The sequence below is a fragment of the Narcine bancroftii genome, chromosome 5, assembly GCF_036971445.1.
Source record: "Narcine bancroftii isolate sNarBan1 chromosome 5, sNarBan1.hap1, whole genome shotgun sequence".
Classification (NCBI taxonomy): domain Eukaryota; kingdom Metazoa; phylum Chordata; class Chondrichthyes; order Torpediniformes; family Narcinidae; genus Narcine; species Narcine bancroftii.
The window spans coordinates 108,167,666-108,181,408 of record NC_091473.1 but is presented as its reverse complement, the minus strand read 5'-3'; the positions used below and the strand labels follow the sequence as shown (position 1 = coordinate 108,181,408).

The 13,743-nt window shown below is 37.9% G+C and overlaps 1 protein-coding gene across 19 annotated transcripts in view; it reads left to right on the top strand.

Annotated features, from left to right (window-relative positions):
- Positions 1-13,743, top strand: part of LOC138763842 (terminal uridylyltransferase 4-like) — a 113,662-nt gene that overhangs the window by 52,828 nt on the left and 47,091 nt on the right. For all 19 annotated transcript variants that reach the window (XM_069938688.1, XM_069938678.1, XM_069938685.1 and 16 more), the window contains 6 exons: positions 1,018-1,192; positions 3,649-4,454; positions 9,075-9,225; positions 10,249-10,329; positions 11,197-11,300; positions 13,368-13,425. In XM_069938688.1, coding sequence (XP_069794789.1) covers positions 1,018-1,192; positions 3,649-4,454; positions 9,075-9,225; positions 10,249-10,329; positions 11,197-11,300; positions 13,368-13,425 — 1,375 coding nt within the window. The remainder of the gene's footprint in view (positions 1-1,017; positions 1,193-3,648; positions 4,455-9,074; positions 9,226-10,248; positions 10,330-11,196; positions 11,301-13,367; positions 13,426-13,743) is intronic.

Genomic DNA, 13,743 nt, shown 5'->3' with positions numbered 1-13,743 from the left:
ACTTGGTTCCACCTGGTCATCATCCCCCACCTCTTGTTTCCACTTTTTACTGATCAGTGCTGATACAGGGTTTTTACCTGAAATGTCAACGATGCTATTGCCTCCATGAATGTTGCCTGAGCTACTGACTTCCTCCAGCAGTTTTTCTACTCCATATTCTAGCATTTGCAGTACCTTGAATCTCAATTCCTCCTGAGGGAGGAAGAGAGAGCGCAAAGGGGAAATCCATGCAGTCACATGTAAACTGCACATGGAGGTCATGAGTGAACTAGGTGGGTGGAGCAATGAGGTAGAAGCTCTCACTGCTCTTGTTCAGTGAGAACATAGAAATGTTGTATAAAATTGTATCAATGTTACTTTATGTATTAACACTTAGAATACTTGTAGTGTCCCTAAAATACTCATCGATTAAAGGATTAAACGTACTTCAGTTTCAAATCTATGACATATTCATACATGCTTCTCAGAATATATATTAATCTGCTTCGACTCTGAAGAAAGTACTGTATCAGAAAATTATCTCAGATTGCTGAAGCTCTATAGAGCCTTACTATTTAATTTTAGTTGTTTCTAAGATGACATCCCATCCTCCTAGTTTTGAAGAGAAGAGATGACAAAAATAACAAAGGTTAATCCATTTAACAGAAGGAAAAGCATTGTGAATATCTATTTTTAATATTTTACCACCTGAATATAAATATTTTAACTGGTATCACGAACCAATAAGTGCTGTACAAGTTGAGTAAACTTGGTAATTATTTCTCTTTTAGTTTGACTTTCCATTGATCCTCTGTTTATAAAAAAAAAAATGCTTTTCATTTTGCCTTTTTCCTATTGTAATATTATCTTTGATTTGGTCTCATTAGGAGGTAATTTCCCGATAGCTAACAATTTTGCAGTGTAATTGTTTTCTTTTTTATGTCAACACAATTCTAAAGTTTGAATTTACATTTCATTCATGCAGAGACCGGGAGTTTTTATTAATCATGCATCAACACATTCTCATTTCTTTCTTAGGCTGCACTGAAGTTTAGTTCATCACACCAAGTTTCTCTTGGAGACCTCTGGCTAGAATTATTGAAATTTTACACTCTAGAGTTTGCATTGGAAGAATATGTCATCTGCATACGGGTAAAAGATCTTGTATCAAGAGAGCACAAAAACTGGCCAAAAAGGAGAATAGCCATTGAGGGTGAGGGAAACAATGTTTATTAAATAATATTATGTATAATAAATGATCCACCAATCAGCACTTAGTTTTCTAATAAAATAATTGTGTGGCAAATTTCAAATAGAAAATCATGAAGCCCTACAAGTATTTTGGGAGTAAGATTTTTAAAGTTAATATTAAAATGAGATGGCTGAAATTAGTGAAGGAACCTGTCATGCTTCAACCATTCCTTGTAATTCTGAATTTCAGTTGAGTTCAATGGTAACGCACCAACCTTACTCTCAGTCTTGAATATGAAGTCCAAGTTGATTCTTGGGTCCAAACACTGTTCCACCATTGAAGCCTATTAATTATTATTGAACTTTATTAAAATAACATTCATGAAATGTATAAGGAAGATTGCTTTCAATTTTAAGTACTTCCCTTATAGTAACTGAAGAACATGATTTAGCCCATCAGACTCGTTCACTAATCATTCAGATCATGAAAGATCTATGAGTTAATTCCATAAATGTTCACCTCCCGTTATCTTGCATTATCTGCCTGTAAAGATTGCTTTTAAGACTGGGTGATAACTATATATTTGGGCACACTTTACATTTAGTGTTAATGCTCCTCCAGATAAAAAGTTACTATCTTTCTTGTACAGAAAGAAGACATTGTAATCCTGATATTAACTGTAATAACATGCTGAACCTAATTTACTCCACCAGTGAGTGTTTTTCCAAGATAGTGGAGATAGGATTGGAAAGGTGGAGAATATTTACCAACAATGAGATGCCCCAGGGTACTTGAGTGCTTAACTCTCATTGATTTGAGTCTAACCTAATTCTTTCCTTGACACCATGAGAATCAAAGGAAATGTTTGAGAGTAATTAATGCAAGTGTGAATCAGTAGCCAATTTTGGATGTTGTGTGACCATTTTTCATTATTGACTGTTATCAATTGAAATACAGTACAACTCTGATTATCTGAAAGGGTCTAGGTCGGATAATTTTTTTTTCTGAAAATTGGTCATTTTAAAAAAACAGCCCAGTAGCAACAGCAAATCATTTGTATCAATGTTTAACCAACAAGAGAAGGCTTTTTAAGCATTAAAATAATGTATAATTTTCACCCAAAAAAATGATGGCTGCTGCCAATCACCGAGACCTCCCAACTGCAGCCAATCCCCGACATGTATGCACCATTGCTGCTGATCCCTGGGGAGGATTCCTGGGCTGGTGGAACAGTCACTGGCGAGTCGGCGGGCTCCTGTCTTCTCGGTCACAGAAGCTCCTGACCCCAACACCCAACTCCAAATCCTGCCCTGCTAGTCCTACCGGGGAGTCCAGTGTGTGTGTGCAGTCGTAGGCCGAGGGGAAAGTTTGGAGTCGGCATCAGGGAGCTCCACTTTGCCAGGGAGGGAAGGGAATGTCACTGAGCCCTAGATCCCTGCGCCTACCTGCCAGCTTGAGATCCCTGCTCCTGTTTGGGAGTCCAATGTTCCCAATCCTGCCTGGGAGTCCGAGGTCCCTGCTTCTGCCCTGGAGGCCATTCTCCTTGATGAATTCTGATTCTTCTGACCGCTTGCAGCTGCGAGACAGTGGCACACAATTTTAGAGGGAAAGTTGGAGAGAAAAGTCAATAGGGGTAGGTAAAGAAGAAATGGAACAAGAGAGGGGAAGGAATTACCTGAAATGAGGACAATCATCGTTCATATTTCACATTGGGTGATTTTTTGTCAACCTGTGAGGTCAGTTTGGCTTCAAAAAATTTTGTTTAAATGAGGATTTCTGATTTGTTTTGGATATCTCCATTTATCTGAAATTTAAAAAAAAGTTGGATAAATGAGGATTTTGGACTATATGTTCTTAAAGAAATAAATTATGTTTAATCAATATGCCATCATTGCTCAGGATGGAGTAATTCTAACTCTGGATAACATACATCACTGTAAGCTCTCTTTAAATTAGAATTCTTCTCTATTTATAGTAAAATCCCTAATATCCGGCACCTATGCTAATTGGTAGATGCCACATAAGTGAATTTTCCGGTTGCTTGAGATTGCCTGTTGCATGATTGGTGAGCTGACCACGAGAGTAGCCCCAATTTTAAACCTTCATATTTTTTTACTTTTTTTTTGCTGTTTGCTTGAATTTCAGATAACGGCTATTTTGCTGTATTTTAGTTCTCCTGGAGTGACTTTTCAAGTTTTACTCCCAATTCTACATTTTATCTTTGAATTTTAAAATAATGGTTGTGGCCAGTCCAGTACAAATTGCATAAGCTGATATGTGTTGATGAACAATCAAATGTATCTCTTCTGTGTACCCTTCTTAAAAATATTTTTAAAAATCTGAATGTTCTTTGACCTAGCTTTGTGGCAGCAGTCAGGCAATAACATCTTAATTTTATGTCAATGTCATGAAAGATATTTTTAATTATACTTAATTTTTTAGAAAAATATTGGGCAATTTAATTGTTTTTTTTATAGATCCCTTTGCACTAAAGAGAAATATTGCTCGGAGTTTGAACAGCCAGATGGTGTTTGAATATATTCTGGAGCGATTTAGAACTGCCTATAAATACTTTGCTTCTCCTCAAATGAAAGATGGGATCAAGGTAAAACCAGATGCCAGGAAAAAAGGAAAAGTTTACAATAAAAAAATTGCAAAATATGAAGACTATCCAGGGAATTCTCATCAGCTACAAAAGGGAACTGCAGTAGAGAGTGATCTGAAAGAATTTTCCATGAATGGAGAAATGATAAATGGAAGCAGTAATTTTGGAACACTGGTATTTACTAACACATGTGTAGAATCTACTGAACATGTTAAAAGAGATTTGAAATGTGTTTCATCTCCCACTGGAGGAATTACAATGAATTTGCTAAAATCAGATTTGGGAAATAAAGAGGCTGGCAACTGTACAAGAGATTCTGGTAAAAGATCGCTCGGCTGCAATTCAGTGGAGCAATGTACAAGAGGATTCAAATTGTCAGATTCTTCAGAGAATTGTTCAAAGCCAGCAGAGCTGAAAGAAACAGGACTTGCTTCCAACAGTCTGGGAAATGTGGTGGCACCAGCCAGTTTGCAGTCATTAAGTCATAAAGATAATTGCAATTGGGAAGTACCCTGCTTAGAAGGAACAAATTGCACTGCCAGTTGTGTTTTAACTACCTCACAGACTTGCACAACAGCAACTGAAGCTCATGGCTGCAATGTTATTGATATTGACAATTCATCAGAAAGAGGGCAACTACATTATGTCTTTGAGAAAAGCATTCTAACGAATGGAAAGGCAAGTTATTCTTCACATTTGCTGTGGTGCATATTTTTTAAAGTGTAATCTTTGAAACATCTACATAGCTAGAAGCAATACTGTCTCAATTTTGGTAATTCAAGGCACTTTCTAGGAGAAGATCTGATTATAGGTTTATATTGAAGAATTGACATGTGCAACGCATTTGTGTGATTTATCATTTCAGAGTTTTATTTCACTTTCAAAACTTAAAATAAAAAGATGTTAACAATCAAACAAAGACATTTGTTATGAGCATAACATATTAGGTAATTTCATGGAAATAATATTTTTAAAAGATGATAGTGTAGCGACAGCTGAACGGAGTTGAGAAGAACGAGATCAGTAGTTGGTGAGCTCACTTGCACTCCAGTTGTTTATTGAACTTCCCGCGCTGTGCCCTATAAGACTACGGGTAAGTCCCACCCTTGCGCCAGAAATGATGTCATGACGTTGCGCAGCGTGCATGCGGACCCGACCCAGCTGGCGGAAAAGACAACTCCGGCAGCGCCATCTTGATGCGGCTGCTCCGCTGCTGCGACCATAACAGGCGGAGTTGGTTTGCCTGTTGTCAGTGATGTGCACCACCGTAATAGTTACAATTGGTTCTTCAGTGGCAGGTCTCCTTTCCCTTTGCTGTTAACTACTCTTCCCTCTGTCTGCCTCTCTCTTTCCCAACCTTTCCCCAAATACTTACTGTATATGCTTCTTCCCTTTGAATCCTTTCTAGACTACCAATACCCTGAAAAAGAGAAAAACAGTGCATGCTGGAAATTTGAAATAAAACAAAAAGTGATGAAGATTCTCAACAGGCAGACAGCATCTGTAGAGAAGCATCTAGCCCTTTATCCAAATTGAGTAATGAATTTCCTGAGCTATAGTTTTCTTGGTCCTTGAGACATGCGTTGTCTATATTTATTAGTAGGCTTGTTTTTTTTTGTAAATTGAGCCATTCTTAATATCTTTGCTTGTTCCCCTCATCCCCACCAGTCTCCACATCCGACCTATAATTCTCTGGAATTTCCACCACCTACAATGGGATTCCTCCACCAGACACTTATTTCCCTCCACTTCAATTTCTGTAGGAATTGCTCCCTCCACGACACCCTCGTCCACTCATCACTTGGACATAACACCTCTACCATCACCACTATTTGGGTCTCCAAACAGCCTCTTCTACATTAGGGAGATATGGCACAGATTGAGAGATTGCTTCAATGCACATCTTCACTCTGTCCACAGCAAAAATAAGGACATCCCAGTGGCAAACCACTTCAATTCCACACCCCATTGCTACATGATGTCTATCCATGGCATCATGAACTGTCAAGTCGAGGATACTCATAATTGGAGGAGCAATGCCTTGTATTCTGTCTTACAGTCTCCAACTTGACAGCATCAATATAGACCTCCAATTTCTGTTAACCCTCTCCCTCAGTATCTGTCATTCCTCATCCTTTTGTCCTTCCTCCAGCAACCCAGCTCCTTCCCTTGCTTCTATCAGAGAGTTATCTTCTTGGGCCTATGCCCTCTTCCCCCATCTTTCTCTTCCCTCTCCCAACAGTTTCCACCTATTACTCCTGCCTCTTCCCCTTCACCCCTCCCCTACCTATTTATTTGGGCATCTGCCTGATTTTTGGCTCTCCTGAAGAAAGGCTCAGATCTGAAACATTGCTGCCTTGTGATTTCGATGGATACTGGGTGACCTGCTGAGTTTCTCTGGCACCCTTGTGTCTTCTTCTGGTTATCCATCCCATAGGATGATGATGGTTCCTTTCAGTCAGTTCTTGGGGTTTATATCCCACTTCTCAGAAAGGGGCAGCATGTGCATGAATGGATTTTAGGTGAGAATGGGGTTGCACAGGTCCAGACCCACCTTCTCGACATCCCTTCCTGTATCCAGCAACGTAGTAAGGCTCAAGACAGCTGGAGGAAGTTCTGTTGCAGTGAATGGCCAGATCAATGCAAGGGATGTCCTTTCCACGCTTGACGGCACATGTTTGCTTGATGGCTGTTGACCCTATGAGAGGATTTGTCTGCCTTTTGTCAGGTCTTGTTTTTCATCCTGCAGGGTGTATAGCCACTCTCTGCACCAGGCAAGCTTGGTGGGGGAGCTGATTTATTCGCCGACCATGTGACAGGTAGTTCTGGGTTTCATGGTAGCAGTAGCACTCAAAACGAGTGACCTGACTTGACCTTTGTGTACTACTGTATCGACAAATTATTTGTCTTAATTGACAATTGTGCATATTGTGCTTGTATTTTTCTTTGCTGTTCCATTCCAACAATGATCGGCACGAAAGCCATCAGAAATACTTTAAAATATACTTAAATATTGAAAACATATTTTCCCTGTATTTTAAAAGACCTCTTACAAAATACCTGAATAAAAATTCTTGGGCAAAAAACAATGTTTTAGAGCAGTGATTTTTCAAACTTTTTCTTTCCACTTGCAATACAATACCACCTTAAGTAATCCCTACGTCATAAGTGCTCTGTGATTAATAAAGGATTACTAATATAAGTGAGTGGGGAAAAAAGGTTGAGAACCATTGTTCAAGACCCAATTGTTACTGAAATATGTCACTTGAGAAAAAACTGTCATTGGCCCATTTCCTTTGGACTTATGAAACTGCACATAACGGGTCAATTAGGTATGATTAAATGAGTGGTTTTCAAATTTTTTCTCTCCACTCACATACCACTTTAAGTAATCTCTTACTAATCACAGAGCACCTATGGATTAGGGATTACTTAAAGTGGTATGTGAGTGGAGAGAAAAAATTTGAAAACCATTGCTTTAGAGGAACTCTGTGAGTTAGGCAATAGCATGGATCTCCCAGAGGCCACCCATTTCAATTCTCCATCCCATTCCTTTGCTGACATGTCTACCCATGCACTGCTAGACTGAGACCACCTGTAAACTGGAGGAACAAAACTCATCTTCCACTGACACGCTCCAATCAGATGGCATTAATATTGACTTTTCTGGCTTTTGATTAACCCTGCCCCTCTTCTTCCCCCCATCGCCTTTCCTTATCTGTCTTTTCATTCCGTCTCTTTTCACATAAGCATGTTAAGTTCTTACATCTCCCTTATAATATGCAATTAGCACCTTTTGTTGGTCTAGATTCCTCCCCATTGATTGAATTCTGAGACTTTCTGAGATTTCCTGCTTCTGCCTTATTCTGCTTCTTCCTTGAAGAAGGGCTTAGGCCCAAAACATCAGCATTATATATTTGTCTCCTACAGACGCTGAAAAGACTGGCTGAGTTTGTCCAGAATTTCGGTGTATTTTTACTACAATCATTGCATCTTCAGACTTTAGTGTTTCACATAGGCAACATCTGTCTAGGCAAAGGGGCAAAGTTTCAGCTTGATCCTGTGTCAGGCTCGAATTGTTTCTCTTCAATTCTTTCAGCAGAAGTGTCCCAGACATTAAATATTAATTAGAGAAACATAAAAGCTACAGATGCTGAAATCTTGAACAAATAATGAGAAGCTGGAAGCAGGTCAGGCAACATCCATGTGTTGAAATGGTCAGTCAACATTTTGGGACAGGTCCCTTTATTGGGACTCCCAAGAAACTTTATTGAGAGCCTCAATAAATTATCCTGAACTGAAATGTTGACTGACCATTTCGACCCAAGGATGCTGCCAGACCTGCTGAGTTCTTCCAGCCTCTCATTGTTTGTGCGTGAAATATTAATTGCTTCTCTTTTGCAAATGCTGAATGAGCTGCTGAATTTTTCCGGCATTTTCTGTTTTTAAGATTTCCAGCGTTTACAATTTTTTTTCTGATTCTTGTTTCTCATTTTGATTTGATGACCTCGTTGTCACTGTGAGGTTGAAATGGCTGCAATAAGTAGGTGAGCAGTGCAGATATTCTTTGAACAATTGACAAGAATGGCAAAATCCAATCAAAAAGTCTCTCCAGGAAAATAAAATAAAAGCATCATCTATTGACAATAGAAAAAGAAGAAGAAAAGTAAATCTTGAAAAAATTGGTTGTATCAAATCCATTTCAAGATTGATATTTCATTTTATTTTGGTATTGATACAAAGAAGAAATCAATGGAGAAATTTGAATTTACAGGGTATCTGCAAAAGGGATTGACATAGAGAGGTCCAATATATCTCCCTGCCTTACTGCAAAATATTACAGCAAGGAGAAAAGCTAAAAACTAAAGGATGGTCAACTTAATGCACTAAGCAAGATCTGAGCATTGTTTCAGCTGGTTTTGTCACTCAATCTCATGTTTATGTTTAGTTTTTAAGATGAAGTATGTGGTGAGTTGGTTGTGAAAACAATAATGACATTGAAAGAAAAAAGTTTTCTTTTTCAGGAGTTAATGCTGTCTCTGAAATATAATTGAAATATTCTGGGCAGAAGTAGTTTTAGTTGATCTGAAGTAGAGGCAGTCCACCATAGGATTTGGCAGCATATCGTTATCCCAGTAAATTGTAACAGCCGCACAGAATGCAGAATTTAGAGGAACAGTTGGTGATGGGAAATAATGAAGTTTCAGTTTATTATGCTGTGTAAATAATCTGGTACATTTAACAAGATAATCAGTTTTTTAGATTACCAAGTTGGTAAATGTTTTGTATCATATTCAGCCTCCCACGATTGTGTGTAGCATCTGCAAACGAGATGGACATTCAAAGAGCGATTGCCCAGAGGACTTCAAGAAGATTGATTTGATGCCTTTGCCACCTTTGACAAATAAATTTAAGCAAATTCTTGATCTAGTTTGCACAAAATGCTACGGTAGGTTCAGTGTTGTATATTTACTAAAGTAAGTGTTGGATTAAGCAATGTTTTACACTGGCAGAAAAGTAAACTCAAAAAAGAAAAATAATGAGTGGAATTGTATTACTTTATTGATCTCGTGTCAGAACTTAGATTTTTATGTTGCTATAAAATCTGTAAATCGCAATACTTTCATGTGGATGAAGCAAACTTTAATCGGGATAGTAATAAACATCACCGAAGGAATTAAGTACAATACTGCACCATTATGAAGCATCTCCATGCTAATGTGTGTTTAAATTTGTTCGGCCATTTGCTGATTATGAAAATATTTAATTCACAAAGACTAAAATTAAGAGATTATCAACCACTTGTTAAAATATTCCATTCAATGCACCAAAAAAGAGGTTTTATATTGCAAGTTTTTAATGAACTGGTATACATTTGATTCTCTATTAGATGAGCAGATGGAATATTAATTCCTCTGATTTAATTAGTAGCTAGTTGCATTTGGTTCTTCCTCCATGAATCTTATGGACTGTTCCCTGTCTTTTCAAGGGGGGGGGGGGAATATGTGGAAAATCAGAGATGATCTGTCTTTATAAGATTTTATTTCCCTATCTGTAATGCTTCTCTGTTTTGTTCTTTATGGGTGTTATCTAGAAACTATTTTAAAATTGAATGGGTTACCGTACATCACAAAAAAAATGTACAGTAACAGATTATTTTCTTTTTCAGTGAAACTAGACTCTGATTAAATAAGAATTCATTTTCCAATCCCTCATTAGTTGAGGGAAGTTTCAAGCTAGACAAATGAAATAGAAGAAAATTGAAGTGGATACATTTACTAGAAAAAGAAACCAATGATATGGTTCAGCTTTCTAAAAGAAGGTGTGGAATTTATTGTGTGGATTGCAGATCTATATATTTTTATACTTGGAGAATAAATAAAGAGGAAATACAATACACAGTGTAAATTTATCTGAATGTATTAATTCTTCAAAAGCAAATCAATGGTATTTAATTAAATTCTAATTTCAGATGAACTGTCCCCTCTGGAGGAGCAAAACAGGGAACAAACTTTGGCAAGTTTGGAAAGATTTATTCGTAAAGAGTTTGATGGTGAGTTTTAGATCATGGGCTTGTTTGACCTTTGCCATATGATCTTCTTTACTGTTATAAAAATTTCACCAACTCTGAATGACTCCTTGCCTGAACAAAATTGAGAGTTTATGCCTCTTCTTTTAATCCATTTTGTTCTTTTTCTGTATGTGCCTACTAAATGTACCTGAGGTGACACAGGTGAATTGGTTTGTAAACCCAAACCACCAATATTAACTGAATGTACTGAGATTGCAGACAGTGATGAAAACACAATGTGAATTAGAAATCCGGAGAGTGTGTGGGAAATGAATAGAGGAGATTTTACCATAAAAAAACTAGTATTCAACTGGAGCAATGAGGTGACAATGGTGAGCATACAAAATCCCACACAAAGCATGAGAAATATAATGTGAGTTTGAGTCTGGAACAATAAAGAGTTAAGATTGGACCTCTGGATGAACGAGAAGAGTGAGGAAAGGAGGCCAGAAGCATGTGCCAACCAGAGGTGCACCAATACTAACCAATGGATTGTTAGTAGATTCCTTGAAATCTTCTCAAGGGTATCTGGTAAAGAACCTTTGTTCATGTCACTGTGATCAGTTTGAATGGGGGAACAGGCTCTGATACTGCTTCTATTCAAATGTTTATTATTCCCAATTATAATATATTGTCAGATTTTCTTCCTTTCCTGTCATCGGTATTTCTCCATCTTGTTTCTTCCACTTATGTTTCCTTCTCCTCCAAGGACTTTGTTCATTCCTTCATTCCCAATCCTCCTTTATTAATCAATTCATTGGAAACCCGTCCTCCCCATTCTATTTCTTTTCAGTTTTGTTAGACATTCTAAGATCACTAATGCTTATTCATTAACTTCCTTGACTGCAGACAAGGCAAGACTGTGTTTGTTTGGTTCATCCAAGAATGGATTTGGATTTCGTGATAGTGACCTGGACATATGCATGACTTTGGAAGGCCATGAGACTGCAGAGGTGAGATCTGTTCACAATTGTAAGATAGAGGGAGGTGATTGGGTTAGGGAAGATGGTTTGAAAGAAAAGAAGGAGTACAGTGTGCCAGTTACACATCACGAGAGAACAATTCGAAAAAGTCCCGAATTTCCCTTTCAGCCTTGCAGATAAACTTTCAATTTAATATCATTAAGCCACATAATTTTGAACATTTTCTATATTTGTAACATCTTAGGAAACATTTTCTCTTCACCCATCACAAACAACCAAATAGTGAAAAATACAAACTGCAATGGGGGGAAAAAATACATTAAAATACCGTATAATACTTAAGTAATCGATACCGTGTGATAGTCAACTCCCCCTTTTTTTGGCCTAATAATCGGTGGTTTTTGTATGACCCATGTAAAAATGAACCCTCCTATTTTTTTTGCTTCGGCCACCCGCCCATCCAAGCTCCTGATGCTCCGACCGCAGATCCTCTCCCTCTCTCCCTGCCCATCTGAACTCCTGACAGCAGATCCTCGCCCTGGCGTCCACCTATCCAAACTGCCAACCGCGGATCCAAACCATTATAGTTTGAGCTTGAGTCTGAAAGGTTAATTTTAAATTTCAGCACTAAACATCTTGTGTTGCTTGAAGATTTTTAAATCACAGTTCAGAAGTAATCATGAAGCACTTTTAAACATCATGTCTTCAGAGCTCTTTAAACTCTCAAGTATTTTGATAAGTTGTCTTCCAGAGAGATTTTTCATATGAGTTTTTTCACAAGTTCCCCCCTATCTTGTTAGGGTTTGGAACTGTGATCTTTTCGATGATATCTTTCTTAATAAAGAGCAAAGTGGTCTTACTTACTTTAAAGCCACTTATTTGGAGTATCTCCTCCAATAAGAATAATACAATACAGAACAGCATCTCTCTCTCTCTCTCCAGACTACTGTTTCATCCTTGTGTCTTTCGCAGGATGGTCAATCTCTTCAGTATCCAGAATGTCACTTTGCCTTCAGTTATATGTTTCTCCAAAACACACTGCACATCCATAAGAACATCTGAGCTCATCTCTGTCCAAGAGGTATAAATGATTATGACTCCAGAAAGTCTGAGCACATGTCACTCAAGGAAGAACTTGCTTAATTTGCCAGCTGCCAGCATAATGCTGCGTATACACATCCATTGTCCTGGAATCACGACCCTCTTCAGTTCCGTTAGGGTCGTGTTCTTCCAGGCCTGACGACCCTGAAAAGACCTCTGTCTCTGAGTAGATTTGTATATCTGTAAATGTGATGTGACCTGTGTGTGATCCTAGGGAATATAGTTCAACATTAATGATTAACACAAATCCATTACACTTCATTTCTGTTCATGAAGTCTCCTGCAGACAGTAGTCATTGACGTATCCACACCTGCCCCCTGAAGATCGTTTCTGATCTGTCGGACACGTGACTGGGGATTTTTCTTCATTATGATGAGAGTTCTTCTGTCATCAGCAGTGGAGATCTTCCTTGGAAAACCAGTCCCTTGTGATTATTCAACTCACCAGTATGTTCTTCCTATTTAATGATGTTCCAAGCTGTTTATTTTGGTCATCCTAAGGTTTGAACGATATCTCTTACTGTTTTATTCTTGTTTTTCACCCTCATCATGGCTTATTTGACTTTCATTGGCACAACTCTGGTCCTCATGTTGAAAAATGGCAACCACAGACTCCAAAGGTGATCAAAAGTTTAGAAACAAGCCTAACTCTCTTGTACCTTCACCAATGAAGCAATTAAACATATGTCAGTAGTCACAAACACCTGTGAAGCCAAATGTTCCAAACATTATGGTGCCCTGAAATGAGGGGACTATCTATGAAAAATTGCTGTGATTTCTATGTGGCCAAATCAAAATGTATACAAATAACCTTGAGTAAAATCTGGAATGTGAACAACAGCAACCTTTCTCTCAAGAAATCTATCCGCACCTATCTACACCTTCCATACCCACCCAACAAACATAATCTGGTATTGAGTAAACTGCATGCATGAGACCTCAATGTAATTTCAGTGCAATGGTTATCTGATTTAAGTCTTGTTTGATTTCTTACAGAAACTCAATTGTAAGGAAATAATAGAAGGTCTGGCAAAAGTTCTTAAAAAGCATCCAGGTATGTGAGTTGTTTCCGATAAGAGTATTAAACTGAAAACAAATTACCAATATAATCTTTATTTATAATCTCGAGTAAACATTTTAGTACATTTTAATTGCCTGTTATGTTTATCTGCTTCATTTTAGCTTTTGATTTATAATTAATATTAGCAAACTATCTTGAATATTTTATAACATTGGGACAGACCTCCTACAAAGCCACTGGAATTCTCCAGCAGTCTTTTTCAGATTATAGTGCTGCACTGGAGAACTCCTCAAGGAATCCATTGCTGCAGAACTCCTAGATTTCACAGGTCTCCACTTGGCAAATATGCCA